This window comes from Amphiura filiformis, chromosome 9 (genome assembly GCF_039555335.1).
Source record: "Amphiura filiformis chromosome 9, Afil_fr2py, whole genome shotgun sequence".
Lineage (NCBI taxonomy): Eukaryota > Metazoa > Echinodermata > Ophiuroidea > Amphilepidida > Amphiuridae > Amphiura > Amphiura filiformis.
In genome coordinates, this window is record NC_092636.1 from 3,166,883 (window position 1) to 3,183,759 (window position 16,877).

Below are 16,877 nucleotides of genomic sequence, written 5' to 3' on the forward strand. Positions count from 1 at the left end.
AAAAGTGCAACTTGAATCTAACATAAAAACTGTTGCTAACTGGTTTAAAGCTATAAGCTCACATTAAATACTGATAAAACTAAGTTTATGATGTTTGGAACTAATCATATGCTTAATCATTACAATGACATAACTCTCACATTTGATGACAAAATTATTGAAAGAGTTGATGTTTTCAAATATCTTGGTATTAAGTTTGATGTCTTGGTTATCACACATTGATTATGTATCTGGAAATGTTTCCAAGAGAATTGGTATTGTAAAACGTGCAAAGTATTTCCTTCCTCATAAAACCGTAGTTATGCTCTCTAATGCACTTGTAGTTCCACATTTCGACTATGCCAGCAGTGTCTGGTCTAATTGTTCTGCAACCAATCAATATCAGCTCAAGTACTTCACAACATATTAGCTAAAACAATTCTCTTTGCTGATATCAGAACACCAGAAGATGATATATTTATGTTAAACTCTTTAAATTGGATTAAACTTTTTGATAGATGGTCTAATCACATGATTTTCTTACCTTATTAAATGTGTCAAAAATATGTGTCCTAAATATTTACGTAATCAATTTGACTTTGTTCATAATCCTCATAATCACATTACAAGGAGTCATCCTTCAAACACATTGATCGTGCCGAAATACAATTCTAACATTGGTAAACGTACATTTACTGTAAGAGCTGTAAACTTATGGAATAACTTGCCACCATCATATCGTATAAACTTTGAAACTCTGTCTTTGCATCAATTCAAGACATGCATAATTACTACTGCTGAATTATAATCATTTATTATAATATTGTAGTATGTTTTTTAGATTTATATCATTCATGTTCTTGAGATACATTTATTTTCTTTCACACTTATTATTGATGTTTTCGTATAAATTAATAAATATCATGTTATTTTGTAAATATTCTGTAAAAATGTTGTGTATATCATTGTATGAGGGCCTGCGCAATAAAGATTTCACAAATCAAATCAAAAAGTGACGTAACACATTCCCAAATTTGGCTATCGGTGAGTAGATCTCTGTTCTGTGAGAAATAAAAAAATGTGATCTTCAGGAAATTATTCCAAAGAAGGCGTCATGTAGAGTCCCAGAGTTCATTGTACTTTATATAATACCTAAATAGATCCTTGTCATTTGATTGGTGGTTTTGTGTCACATGACATTGAATAGTTATCCCATTTCATTGAAAAATAGTACATTGTATAGTTTACATCACTCATCGTGCAATTTGGTTCGTGCATTTTTAATTCCATTCATTTCGTTCCATTGAACGCCTCCAACCTCTTGTTGGAAAAGTATGGCGTATTTTAATACTTAAAAGTAGGAAGCATGAACTTTGCCACTGAGTATGAGATTGTGAGTACGATTCCCGGTGCCGCAATCATTACACGAAACTTCCGTTAACTTCGTGATTTCGTTTGTTTATCAACATCATGGCGGGGTTTGTGCTGGTAACAGACGATGATTTGAGCCATCTTTTGGACAGTACTGATTCTTCAAACACCAAGAAACAAACTCAATTCTCCGTCAGCCGCCGTTTGGAGGCATATGCCATATTTGCAGACACTACCATTGAGTCTCTGTCAGATGAAGAACTAGATCAATTTCTTTCGCGGTTTTTTGCAGGACTAAGAAAAGCAGACGGAAATATGTACACCAAGAAGTCAATGCATGGAATAAGATACGGCCTACAGGAGCAGGAGAGATATTGATATTACCATGTCTGACCAGTTTCATCGCAGCAACGCAGCATGCAAAGCAATGATGGTTAAATTGAAGAAGGAGGGTAAGGGATCTGTTCAGCACAAAAAACCAATCAGTAACCATGGCCAAGATATATAATTCAGAAGCGCTCAACATAACAATACCACTGGGTTTGGAGAACAAAGTGTTCATGGATGTAATGATATATTTCGCCAACAGAGGACGCGAAAATCTTCGCGACATGAAAGCCGAGGACTTTGTAATTGAAACAGATCAGCAAATTCTTCGCTGCATTGTTACCGGCGACATTCTAACCAAATCAAAAAGAGAGAACGAAGATAAAGGTCATAGCGGTTACGTGTACGAGATCCCAGGATCATGTAGGTGCCCAGTCTCGACATTTCTGGCCTACACCGACGTGTAGGTCAGAAACTGACTGATGGACCATGGTACTGCAACGCGCTGCTAGCGGCTGCTAGGTATCAACATTCTTGGAAACAAAATAAAAGCAATCGCTGAGGTGGCTGCTGAATGCGTCAAGAAATTTGACAAACAGAATTTGACAAGTTGACTTTTTTTTTTGGACAATTTTGAATTTACCGTTTTGAACTGAAGTTGTGTTTATTTTACTGTTTTATGGAACTATGAAACTTTACCCTTTGAAATATTTGGATAACCTAAGCAGTATGCAGGCGGTATGCAGACGACATGTAAGTACTATTTCCCATGTCTAAAAATGTCTAAAGTCACGGTAAAATATCAAATGACAAGGATCTATTTTAGGTATTATATAAAACAAATGAATGTTTTTTCATTCGTGTAATAGAAAGAATATTTTCATTTGGTGAAAGATGGAATGTTCCATGCATTCCATTTGATGGAATAGCAAAACTTTTATACATGGGGGATTCGAATTTGTAATATGTTATCAAAACAAAATTTTGAAAGTATTTGCCGACGGAAAAAAATGTTTAACGACGGAAACGTTTGCAATATAATCACAAAGTTGAACAAACTAGACAATTTTGCTGCACATTAGTCTCGTGTTGTTCCGCCTTTGCATTCAAATGTACAGGAAGACCATCCGCCATGTAGAAGGTCACTTCGAGACTTATTGCCTACAAGCTGTTATGGCAGCGCGGAGGTGGTCACGTGCGTATTTATAAATTCGTACGGTCGAAGCATACTGTTTATACTCACGATGGTGCCATCAGGCGTTGTTAAGTCATCACTCTGTGTCCCTGATAGCAATCCGCATAATCCATGAACGAAATTGTTGAAAGGAATCGTTGGGACTCTTATTCTCAGGCAATGTCTTCCATCATATATAATCTGAAGACCAAAATCAGTTACTAAAATCTGCAAAAAAGTATAATAATAATAATAATAATAATAATAATAATAATAATAATAATAATAATAATAATTTTATCTATTGATCTCAATGTACAAATATTTACTTCCTTAATTTAAACCTACTAGGACATTGCGATAATTATTAGCGGAGCCAAAGGACAAAACTGAGAAAAAGGACGTCCGGTGCATATGATTCCAAGCCATGGCGGAGTAGACTGGGAGCTAGCAGCACTGGCTTTACATCACCCAAGGACTAAACCAACCCAATTATTTAGCTGCTCTAGATGTTCCCAAAACACAGTCAAGCTATTACCAAAATTAAAGTGCTCAAATTACACCAAAGTATTCCTTTCATCTCAAGGATTCAGAACAAGTATAGTTTGACCTATCTGCGACATACCGTTTTTGAGTTATAATAAGGTCAAATTAAGTTATGACATTATGAACATGTCAGGGGATTCCTTAGGAGATTGCCTATTCTAACTTCGATATTGCTCACTGAATATAGTGCATGTATCGTACTTGGCACATGTTATTCTTTCTTTTCCGATATATTCTGCATTTCTCAAGATGACTTACAATTCCCCCACCGGGTCTGCGGCGAATCGTGACTTGTCCTTGTTTATATGTTAATGACGTAATAACTCCGTCGATACGTACATTGGTTGTATCATAGCCGAATTGTATCACCTTCAAAATAAAAAAAGAGTGGATTATGTCATTCCCGCCGTTTAATAGTTCACCCTCGTCTTAGAAGTGGTTCCCAACCTTTCACAAGGTAAAGTTCCCCCTTTTAAAGTCTCCAAACGTTTCTTCTAAACTAACCAATTCATCGGCTGTATTCAATAGTGGCGTATAGTGATTTTTCGTCATTTTCTTGAAAATTGGCACATTATGTTTTTAATGATGTTCTCTTTCATATTTCTAAGTCTCGTTAGTCAAAATTAGCTAATTAATCAATATTTAATTAATTGAATGTGGTGTATCGTTACAAAGTGAAATTTTGTGTTTTTCATAGTGATGTATCGAGCATACGCCACTTTTTATACAGATTTTATAATGAATAAATATCGGCAAAATGAAAAGCATTACATGTCATAGTGGCGTACATCTCGCTACATTCCATAGTAACGTATCGGGCCTATACGCCAATGGAATGATGCCGACGAAAAGTAACGCCATAGGGATTACAGGTAAGGAATCACTCGTAAAACGTGTACGTGCTATATTATATTTTGGACAATAATATACGACATTGTAGTCATAACCTTTTTTTCGGGTCGGTTCGGAAGTTTTATTTTATGAAGTCAAACCTGTTCATGTCTTAAACTTACCGAACCATCTACATATGCTACGATAGAGGCAAGTACTGTTACGTGTCTATTGGGGTTCCTTTGTAGATTTGTACCGACTATGGTAAACTGGTTAGGTGCACCTGGCTTTGAAGCTGCAAGCGTGTAAGTACAAGATCCTTGGAAGTGGAGTACCGTTGCATCAAATTGTTTATAATGTGGATCACCACAAATACGACACGTACTACGTTCTGTATTAACAACAACAAAATTAAAATTAGGGTTATTAGGATCATGGAGCGCCAGGAATTCTGATCATCTCTATTGTATACCAAAGCCATTTATCTTAACTTACAAGCTAAAATCGTATAAAAATGGACGATCTTTTTCAAACCCGATTTTTTCCGATTATTTGTAATGTTTGTCTTATTGTCTTTAGGACAACAGAACTATTAACAGAGCAGGTTTTAATTCAAGCCATATTATGACTTCTCGCGAGTTTTACAATAACACATAGGCACACTGCACTACAGGAGGAATTAGGCCACTCAGCTATATGGGTGTATACACGCGTTTTATGTTTTTTAAACAATCATTTTCAAGAATAATGGGCGTTTTTCAAGCTAGCAAACCATTTTTATCATGTTTATGGGGCATATTTTGCTTCAAACATATTCAGGGGTGAGCAATAGAACTAAATCCTTTTTAGGTTCGTTTTTTAGCGAAAATATCTGACTATAAATAGTGAATATGCATGCAAGTTATTAAAAGGCTCCGTCAGTTACAACCCAAATGTCGCCAAATTCATACGGGAGATTGAAGAATATACCGAGACGGTAATTCGAAAATGTGGTTGAAAACGGTCCAGAATTGGCTTCAAAATCAGTGAAAATGTAGTCGGTTGCTATCCTAGGTAAACAGAGAAAAGTAGTAGGTTGCTGACCTAGCCACGTGCGTTCTACAAAGCGGGCATATCTGCGCCGTTCGCGTAACGCAGCAATACCGCGTGGGTAACGCCGCGCTATGCCATCGCTCGCGTATACATACATACATACATACATTATAAATATTTATATAGCGCTGCTACATTTAGAACGTAGCGCTCAAAACAAAAAACACAAAACAAAGCAAAAGAATAACATGAAGAAAATAAATAAACGAGAACTGCCTGTGAAGGCTACAAAATCTATGGAAACAAGTGTGACTTTAGAACCCTCTTGAAAATACCCACTGATTGTGATTCCCTGATACCAATTGGCAGTCTATTCCAGGTACGAGGCGCAACATAGGAGAAGGTCCTGCGTTCAGCTGACATGAGTGTTTTGATTGTGTTGTGCTCTGTCAGGAGGGTGGTATCAGAAGCAGAACGCAGGCCTGCACGCGCAGGGCAGTGCAGGGAAACACAATCAGACAGGTACTCAGGAACACTCTTGGTGAGGCATTTAAACACAGTGACTAAAACTTTGAAATTGATGCGCTCTTCAACAGGGAGCCAGTGTAACTGCTTTAAATACGGTGTGGCATGATCATATTTGAGGGCCTTATATATCAGCTTCGCAGCCCAATTCTGGATCCGTTGTAGTCTTTGAATGTCTGCTTTACAACAGCCAAGAAGCAGCCCATTGCCATAATCGATCTTGGAAAGGACAAGGGCTCTTATGACCAGATGACAAGTGTCATAATCCAAGTACCGACGTATCCGGGAAATGTTGCGAAGCTGGTATGTAAGGTTAGAACAAAGAGTCTTGACGTGAATGGACATAGACATTTGACAGTCAAAAATAACCCCTAGGTTACGCACAGAATCTGAAGGACAGATGGATTTGTCCCCAACCCTCAAAGCAACCGGTATCATTGAGCGCTTCAGGTGCGGAGTAGTGGTCACAAAAAAATCAGTTTTGCTGTCATTAAGTTTCAGCATGTTCATTCTCATCCAAGCCTTAAGAGCATCAATGCAACGAGATAGATTATCTAAAGCAGCAGCAATGGATACCGGGTCTTTGGGATCAAAGCAGGTGTACAACTGTACATCATCTGCATACAAGTGGTAGGATAAGTTGAATGATTTGATGATACAACCAACTGGTAAAATATACAAAGAAAACCCTGAAGGTCCGATGATTGAACCTTGAGGCAGGCCAAATTCGAGCTCAACAGGGTCAGAAAAGTACCATCAATGCAAACTCTGCTGGTTCTCTCAGACAGGTAGGATCTGAACCATTGCAAAGCTTTACCTTGTATTCCAATTTCACTCTGTAATCTGTTGATCAGCATGTTGTGATTTACAGTATCAAAAGCACTGCTCAAATCGAGGAGTACTAGAAAAACACCTTTGTAGTTGGAAATACACTTCATGATATCATTCTTAACACGCATTAATGCTGTTTCTGTGCTGTGTGCCTTTTTATAAGCAGATTGTAATAATTGCAGATTGTAATTTAATGACAGTGGTTGGGGAGGTTGTCTCATCTATTACAAAAATGGCTTTCCTATAGTGAGAGAAACCAACTTAGAACCAAAGTTGCATGAGCTAATGGTGTTCTCCATACAATCCGAAAGTGGAACTGTGCTACTTTCCTTGGTGTACTGCCCTCAAAATAAAATAAAAGGAGCACTTGCGTGGTATGACAGAAACCTAGACAGTCTGCTATCCAGAACGAAGGCCACCATCTGCATCCTAGCTGGTGATTTTAACTGTCGTCATCGGGAATGGCTTGGCAGTAGATCTCCAACTGATGAAGAAGGCATGTTTACACACGGCCGTTCGCCGCCTATGCGTGATGTCAACTTTTATCTAGCGCGCCCTCAGTTTTGACTTAAGGAGTCTTATTTGGTTTAAGTGGTGTTGGGCGATACAAAGAGTTATAATTTAAAACTACCGATACCAATAAGCACACAAAGTATAGCGGTACTGTTGACTCAAAATTCCCATACCGCCCAACCCTACATAGTTACCGAATGTAATCGGTCGCCGATAATGGCGACGAAATGTCCTTTCGAAGTTGAAAATAGCCCATTTTGATCACTAGAATAGACCCACAAAAACACTCCCAATTATATTTTTTAATTTTTTCAAGTAAACCAGAAGCTTTAGATAAAAATGCTATCCAAGAGTTACCGTTCACACTCCTTAGATGCTTGATAATAGACAACTTATGTCCGTACACCATCACTAAATACACTGCACAAAATGCGAATCATACCGTACGTTATAGCGTATTTTAGTCAGAATATTGGAACATAAAAACAGTTAATAATCATCCTCGTTTTATTTACAAGTAAAACAGATGCTAATGATAATAATTTGTGCGAGCATAACAGTGTCACAGTCCATATACTTTGCAGAAATGATATGACATGTACTGATAATACACGCACTATAGCCACTATACTGTACTACAGTACATACAGTACATGTACATGTAAACTCTACATAGAAACCCAAAAGTATAACATGTAGTGTGTGTGCGCCGACTGAAATCATTGTGAGTTGCGATTTTGTTGTCAAACCCTTACGAAGCATTAATTTGGTTCGTGTGAGATACGTAACGATACGCTATGACTTTTCGCTTGTTTTTACCAATCTCGATAAATTCTCCATTTTTTATATTTTGTCCTTCCGTAGTTCTTTACGATGCCGAAATAGTGTATTGGTATGTTCTGATATCATCGTCGCACTCTTCCAAAGAACCAATTTGGTCCGATTTACAAATGTAACGCTACGCGATGAGTTTTAGCTTGTTTCAACCAGCTACGTAACTAAATGCTCTACGGGCCAAAATTTCCGATAAAATTCTACATTACATATAATTTTCTGTACCGGGTTCCGTAGCAATTTACGGGTTCCGTAGCAATTTACGGGTTCCGTAGCAATTTACGGGTCCGTAGCAATTTACGGGTTCCGTAGCAATTTACGGGTTCCGTAGCAATTTACGGGTTCCGTAGCAATTTACGGGTTCCGTAGCAATTTACGGGTTCCGTACCAATTTACGGGTTCCGTCGCAATTTACGGGTTCCGTAACAATTTACGGGTTCCGTAGCAATTTCCGGGTTCCGTAGCAATTTACGGGTTCCGTAGCAATTTACGGGTTCCGTAGCAATTTACGGGTTCCGTAGCATTTTACGGGTTCCGTAGCAGTTTACGGGTTCCGTAGCAGTTTACGGGTTCCGTAGCAGTTTACGGGTTCCGTAGCAGTTTACGGGTTCTTTAGCAGTTTACGGATTCCGTAGCAATTTACGGGTTCCGTAGCAATTTACGGGTTCCGTAGCAATTTACGGGTTCCGTAGTGAAATAGTGTATCGGTATGTTCAGATATCATCGTCGCACTCTTTCGAGGGATCAATTTGGTCCGTGTTACAAATGTAACGCTACGCACTGAGTTTTAGATTGTTTCAACCAGCTACGTAACTAAATGCTCTATTCCCGATAAAATGCTACATTGTCTAATGCCTTGTTCTGTACTGGGTTCCGTAGTACTTTACGATGCTGAAATAACATACCGGTATGTTCCGATTTCATCATTAAGCTCCTACGAAAGACCAATTATGTACGCAACAATACACGATAAGTTTTAGTCTATTTTAACCAGCTAGGTAACTTATTAACTATTTAATGTATTTTAACTTATTTTATTTAACTATTTAATATATTTTAACTTATTTTATTTAACTATTATATAACCATGATCTAATGGGATTTTAAGGAAGCTAAAACTTCACTTTCAGTAAGCTTAAAAACTTAACTTTCAGTAAGCTTAAAAACTTAACTTTCAGTAAGCTTAAAGCGTAATATGTATTACGAGTCCGTATCTTCAACATACTCATCAGTAACGGTGTGCATTCGCTGTGTAGGCGTCTGACACGCCACAAACGTATATACGAGACTAATAGTTTACCCCCTCAGTTTTCGTTGTTTTCGCTAAAAGTAGACGTTAAAAACGGCCGTGTACACTGAATCTGTGTAATTCTCATGGACCAACCCTCCAACTGGGAAATCGTCTTGACCTCATCATGACCAATGCACAAAACCTATTCACACCAACTGTGATCGAGTGCAACATGGGTAATTCAGACCACTTCCTTGTCAAAAATGCCTTTAGGTTTCTCCTCTCTCTGAACCATCCACTCCATGACGTATGTGACCAGATCCAACAAAACCCGGAACAAGTCTCCAGGCATGTTTTTGAGTTATAGGCTTTTAAAGATGACATTCCCATAAAAAAAAAATCAAATTTTGGAATTCTTAATTTCATGGTATTTGACCTTGGGACTGAGTGGACTTATTTAAAAGAGGTTTATTTAATCAATAATTGACAGAACCGGCTCCCCCACCAGTTTCCTTTGGATACTGGTGAGGAGGGTGGCTGAACACCCGGTTAAAACGAAATACAAGATTCATCTTAAGGGCGTCGGCTCTGCCACCAGACTAGGTACAGACTGCGGCAGTGACCACCAGCTACTTGTCGCACAGATGAAGCTGAAACTCAAAGCAAAGAAGCGAGTGACACCACCAGTGAGATTTGATGTGGACAAAATTCCAGAGCAATACACAGTTAGTGTGGGGAACCGATTTGAGGCGCTTCTTCGAACGGATGGGGGAAGAACTCTCTCCAAACGAATTGTGGGAAGAAATGAAGGAAGCAGTGCTAAGTGCAGCAGAAGAAAACATCACAAAGAAGAAGAAAAGGAAGCAGCCCTGGATATCTAAGAAGACAATAGAGCTTGCTGATAAGAGACAGGAAGCCAGAAAAGAGGAGATATGTCAGAATGGAGGAAACAACACAGAGAAGTAACAAAACAGTCAGAGCTGATCAACGAGACTTTGTTGAGAGGAAAATGTGAGGATATGGAAAAAGCAGGAAACGACTCCAAGAAGGTGTTTGCTTTGGTAAAGGAACTGACTCAAAAAAACCATAAATGATAGAAATGGCACCACGCTTACAGAGAGCGAAGACATCAAGACCCAATGGGCAGAATACTGCACTGAGCTTTATGAACAGAAAGCAGAGGAGGAACCCACCATCAATGATTCAGGTGAAATTGATCCTGAACCACCACCCCTACTGGATGAAGTTCGTAAATCAATGAAAGAGATTAAAAAAAAACCCGGGAAATCACCAGGCTGTGATGAGATTCCAGGTGAACTGTGGAAGGCATCTGGTGAGCAAGGTGTGATCATCATGTGGAAGCTATGTGACAAAATCTGGAGGGATGCGGAATGGTCTAAGGACTGGAAGAGAGCAGTATTTATCCCGATACCAAAAAAAGGAAATATGAAAGAGTGCTCAAACCACCGAACCATCAGCCTAATCAGTCACGCCAGCAAGATTCTTCTCAAGATCATCAACAACAGAATGAGACAGAGACTGAGATAGCAGACGAACAGGCCGGGTTTAGAGCAGGAATTCTTAATTTCATGGTAATTGACCTTGGGACTGAGTGGACTTTCAAATCCTTGAAAATACTTATTTAAAGGAGGTTTATTTAATCAATAATTGACAGAACCGGCTCCCCCACCAGTTTCCTTTGGATACTGGTGAGGAGGGGCTGAACACCCGGTTAAAACGAAATACAAGATTCATCTTAAGGGCGTCGGCTCTGCCACCAGACTAGGTACAGACTGCGGCAGTGACCACCAGCTACTTGTCGCACAGATGAAGCTGAAACTCAAAGCAAAGAAGCGAGTGACACCACCAGTGAGATTTGATGTGGACAAAATTCCAGAGCAATACACAGTTAGTGTGGGGAACCGATTTGAGGCGCTTCTGCGAACGTATGGGGGAAGAACTCTCTCCAAACGAATTGTGGGAAGAAATGAAGGAAGCAGTGCTAAGTGCAGCAGAAGAAAACATCACAAAGAAGAAGAAAAGGAAGCAGCCCTGGATATCTAAGAAGACAATAGAGCTTGCTGATAAGAGACAGGAAGCCAGAAAAGAGGAGATATGTCAGAATGGAGGAAACAACACAGAGAAGTAACAAAAGCAGTCAGAGCTGATCAACGAGACTTTGTTGAGAGGAAAATGTGAGGATATGGAAAAAGCAGGAAACGACTCCAAGAAGGTGTTTGCTTTGGTAAAGGAACTGACTCAAAAAAACCATAAATGATAGAAATGGCACCACGCTTACAGAGAGCGAAGACATCAAGACCCAATGGGCAGAATACTGCACTGAGCTTTATGAACAGAAAGCAGAGGAGGAACCCACCATCAATGATTCAGGTGAAATTGATCCTGAACCACCACCCCTACTGGATGAAGTTCGTAAATCAATGAAAGAGATTAAAAAACCCCGGAAATCACCAGGCTGTGATGAGATTCCAGGTGAACTGTGGAAGGCATCTGGTGAGCAAGGTGTGATCATCATGTGGAAGCTATGTGACAAAATCTGGAGGGATGCGGAATGGTCTAAGGACTGGAAGAGAGCAGTATTTATCCCGATACCAAAGAAAGGAAATATGAAAGAGTGCTCAAACCACCGAACCATCAGCCTAATCAGTCACGCCAGCAAGATTCTTCTCAAGATCATCAACAACAGAATGAGACAGAGACTGAGATAGCAGACGAACAGGCCGGGTTTAGAGCAGGAATTCTTAATTTCATGGTAATTGACCTTGGGACTGAGTGGACTTTCAAATCCTTGAAAATACTTATTTAAAGGAGGTTTATTTAATCAATAATTGACAGAACTGGTTTCTATCCCCACCAGTTTCCTTTGGATACTGGTGAGGAGGGTGGCTGAACACCGGTTAAAACGAAATACAAGATTCATCTTAAGGGCGTCGGCTCTGCCACCAGACTAGGTGCATGAAGGAAGCAGTGCTAAGTGCAGCAGAAGAAAACATCACAAAGAAGAAGAAAAGGAAGCAGCTCTGTATATCTAAGAAGACAATAGAGCTTGCTGATAAGAGACAGGAAGCCAGAAAAAGAGGAGATATGTCAGAATGAAGGAAACAACACAGAGAAGTAACAAAAGCAGTCAGAGCTGATCAACGAGACTTTGTTGAGAGGAAAATGTGAGGATATGGAAAAAGCAGGAAACGACTCCAAGAAGGTGTTTGCTTTGGTAAAGGAACTGACTCAAAAAAACCCATAAATGATAGAAATGGCACCACGCTTACAGAGAGCGAAGGCATCAAGACCCGATGGGCAGAATACTGCACTGAGCTTTATGAACAGAAAGCAGAGGAGGAACCCACCATCAATGATTCAGGTGAAATTGACCCTGATCCACCACCCCTACTGGATGAAGTTCGTAAATCAATGAAAGAGATAAAAAAACAAAACGGGAAATCACCAGGCTGTGATGAGATTCCAGGTGAACTGTGGAAGGCATCTGGTGAGCAAGGTGTGATCATCATGTGGAAGCTATGTGACAAAATCTGGAGGGATGCGGAATGGTCTAAGGACTGGAAGAGAGCAGTATTTATCCCGATACCAAAGAAAGGAAATATGAAAGAGTGCTCAAACCACCGAACCATCAGCCTAATCAGTCACGCCAGCAAGATTCTTCTCAAGATCATAAACAACAGAGTGAGACAGAGACTGAGATAGCAGACGAACAGGCCGGGTTTAGAGCAGGAAGAGGCACCAGGGATCAAATTGTCAATATGCGAAATATCATTGAAAAATGCAGAGGACATTCCAACCACTCTACCTTTGTTTCATCGATTACAGCAAGGCATTTGACTGTGTCAATCATCAAGACCTAAGGAACATCATGGGGGATATGGCATTCCCCGTTTACGTGGTGAAGCTCATCAGTACGCTAATACCAGGATCAGGAATCTTCAGTCTTGACGAGTAGAGGTGACTCAGAGTGGTTCCAAATTGGCAGAGGTGTGAGACAAGGGTACATTTTGTCTCCTCAGCTCTTCAACATCTATGCTGAGAGCATCATGAGAGATGTTTTGGAAGACTTTGGAGGAGGTGTTACCATAGGTGGTCAGCGGATCACATATCTCAGATATGCAGACGACACAACCCTGGTTTGCAGTAGCAAAGAGGAATTGATGGATCTATTGAAAGCAATAAAATCGGCAAGTGCACAGGGGACTGATCTTGAAGACAAAGAAGACGAAAGTCATGATTGTAGTCGCAGGACGAAATGATACAGATGCAAACTTTTCCTTAGAAGGTGATTTCATTGAAGAGGTGGAAAGCTTTGCATTTCTGGGTTCCATCATTAACACCAAAAGTGACTGCACCCAGGAGATAAAACGAAGATTGGCAATAGCTCGAGGTGTAGTCTCAAACCTGGCCAAACTGTGGAAAAGTAAACTTCCTCCATCCCTCAAGGTTCGTTTGCTAAAATCAACTGCATTTGCTGTGGCATCATATGGATCTGAATATCCTGGACGATGAAATTATCTGACAGGAATAGACTGGATTCTTTTGAGCTGTGGTGCTATCGACGAATCCTGATGATTCCATGGACTGCGAGGAGTTCAGAAGACCTTGCGAGCCGATATCATTTTTAGAAAGTTATCATACTTTGGCCACATCACCAAACATCACTGCCTTCAGAAAACAATTGCTCAAGGAATGGTTGAGGGAAAACGCAAGAGGCAGACCTGCAGCGAGCTGGCTTGATGACATCAAAATTATCACAGCCTTAAGCATTACTGAGGCTACCAGGGCTACCTCTGACAGCATTCGATGGCATACTCTCATACGAACCACACCTGCATACGTGTATGCAATGTGACCTTAGATAGAGAAATTGACAGTTGAACTGTGACAATCCCTGTTCAATCCTGCGTAAAGCAGGAAACTAATTAGCCCATAACTAGAATATCAATTTGCCAAAAATATCAAGGTATCATTTACAATATCTTGCAAAGTATTGATGCTATGTATATAATTTTGGTATCATTTTAAAGCTTATTCAAATCATGAAATGTCAAAATTGCGACTTGTTCCTGGTTTTGTCAGAACGGGTCACATAAATGGATGTACAAAAAGGCTGATTGGAACAACTTAAACAACGACATGACTGCCGTCCCATGGAATGAGCTTTTGACAAATGACGACCCGGAGACAGCTTGCTCTAACATTACAAACGCCATTCAGACAGCGATACACAGTAACATCCCACGAAAGACTGTCCGTTCTTTTATCAACCATCCTGAGTGGTGGAACGAGGAGTGTGATGAAGCTTTGAAGAAGAAAACTAGCAAATGGAGAAAATGGAAGACGCTTTAAACACCTGAGTCTCGTCTTGAGTATAATCAGGCACGAAACACCTACACCTCTATTTCCCGAAAGTCTATATCCTCTCATAAACGGTTGCGAGAAAAGATGACAACTGAACTGAAAACAGGGTCAAAGAGCTGCTGGTGGACAGCTCGTAGAGTATCTGGGAAGGTGGACACTCTGAAATTCCAGTACTGAAGGCCAATGGAAATACACACATCTCTTCAGAAGACAAGACATAATGTTTATCATCTCTTTTCTGTGAAAAATCTACCATCCCTGAAGAAGACAACAGCAAAGGTGTCCCGGAGCTGCACACTAGGACTTACTCCAGCTGCTCGAAGGTCATGTTCTGGCCCAGCAAAGTTAAGAAAGAGTTGCTGAAGCTAGATATCAACAAGGCTTCTGGCCCTGATGACGTCCCTGATCTTGTCTTGAAGATGGCGGCTCCTGAACTTGCAACTCCACTTGCTCGCCTCTTTCAGTTATGTTTTGCCATAGGTCACATGCCAGACCAGTGGAAATGTGCGCATGTCATCCCATGCTACGAGAAGGGTGATAAACACACACCTGGAAACTACAGAGATGCTCTGCTGTGTACAGTATTATGTCAAACGTGATGGAGAAGCTTGTCAGCAAGAAAATGTGGAAACGCCAGAATCAACATCATCTGATCTTCCCTCGGCAGTTTGGTTTCACACGGCCCTGCACTTCTTAGATCGCCTTGATAAGAGTTCGAAGCCCTGTCGTCAACAGAGGGCAGTAAACTCGAGGTAAAGAATATCCCATATCGCGCTAATGAGCTGGGCAGTAACCGTAGAAAAAGCTAATTTCAGGCGAAAATTGACAAGTAACTTGCACAAATTTCTAGATACAGTTACTATAAGGTCGTGCGATGTATTCAAACCATGTGTTAACCATTTCTTTTTAGGGTGCAATAATTATTTATCATGAATATTATTGTCATGTTGATGACATCATAGTTACTCGCATTTTGTACATTTTTAAATTTTGAAACATTTAACGCTCAAAAGTCACACAAAATCAATCACATATATTTTTCTTTATTTCACCAGAGTGTCCTTGCCAAGATTCTAGCATCAGACCATGCGCTTTCTCAAGATACAGCCTTCATAAGTGTTAGGTCACTTTTGTTTCATGCATACAAATAGCGATGCACGTTTTTGTTGTGTTTTTGATAGGTTTTCATGTCCGATTTTAACGATAAAATATTATTCCCTATAGAAAAACAATATGGCAAAAGATACAACAGTTTGTAACATTCTCAATGAACTTGACCATCTATGTTTGGATTGTGATGTAATTAACGTGTGTAATGAGATTTTCTCTTCTGAATCTGACTTGTAAAATATTATTTTTCATCACAATTTCTCATCAAATTCATACATTTCTGGGTCAAAGTCAGGTAAAACACTTTGTGGTTTTGAAATTTGGTTTAGAAATAACGCTAATAAAATCATTTGGGTTGATCAAGCAGTTGCTTTTTATGATTTTCAAGGCAATATGCATAAATGATGAATCTGCATGTACATAATTGTTCACTTCAGTAAGCTCGTGTTTTGACCAACGTTCATTATTGATCACGGGTTATATTGTATGCGATTGACATCAAAGAACCACACGTGTATGAGCTTGTGCATTGAATTGAATTACACAATGGTTATTCAGGTTATTGATCGCTAGATGGAAGCGAACATGATACATATTACGTAGGATTCCATGCCTGTTCGGGGATTTGAACCCTAGCGACCAGAACTATGAACACTTTGAAGTGTTAGCACCTTGCAGGGCCGTGTTCAGGGCTGGGCACTCTACATTAGATGCTTTGACACATGTCTCTCTCAATCAAGATTTAGCCAAGATAGAGACATGGGCTAGGACATATGGAATGTCCTGATTGGTTCTGACAAATGTAAAACCATCACTATCATCAACCGGAGAGATTAGCTGACAGCATGGACCTTCTAGGTCTTACATTGAATAGCAACGTGTCCTGGAACCAAATAGTCACCAAAATGTCAAAGACAGCCGGTCAGCGACTGGGACTCCTCAGAAGAGCTTCACCCTATATTTTTCCTGCTCAGAGAGCCATCATCTACAAGGCCATGATACGATCAAAAATGGAATATGCTAGCAGTGCTCGGATTGGTGCAACCGCCACCTCACTAGCTCAGCTTCACTTCATCCAAAATAGAGTCAAGCGTGTCATTGGTCTGCCAAAGAATGAGTATGAAGATCATCATATGCAGCCATTTAGCCACCGCAGGGCAGTTGGAGCAGCCACCCTCTTCTATCGTA

At 40.0% G+C, this 16,877-nt stretch overlaps 1 protein-coding gene across 1 annotated transcript in view; it reads right to left on the minus strand.

The window, feature by feature from the left end:
* The window catches only part of LOC140160457 (zonadhesin-like), a 99,911-nt gene that overhangs the window by 66,686 nt on the left and 16,348 nt on the right, over nucleotides 1-16,877 (minus strand). The window contains exons 6-8 of the mRNA XM_072183692.1: nucleotides 4,411-4,619; nucleotides 3,656-3,766; nucleotides 2,921-3,079 (exon numbers count right to left, since the gene is read on the minus strand). Coding sequence (XP_072039793.1) covers nucleotides 2,921-3,079; nucleotides 3,656-3,766; nucleotides 4,411-4,619 — 479 coding nt within the window. The remainder of the gene's footprint in view (nucleotides 1-2,920; nucleotides 3,080-3,655; nucleotides 3,767-4,410; nucleotides 4,620-16,877) is intronic.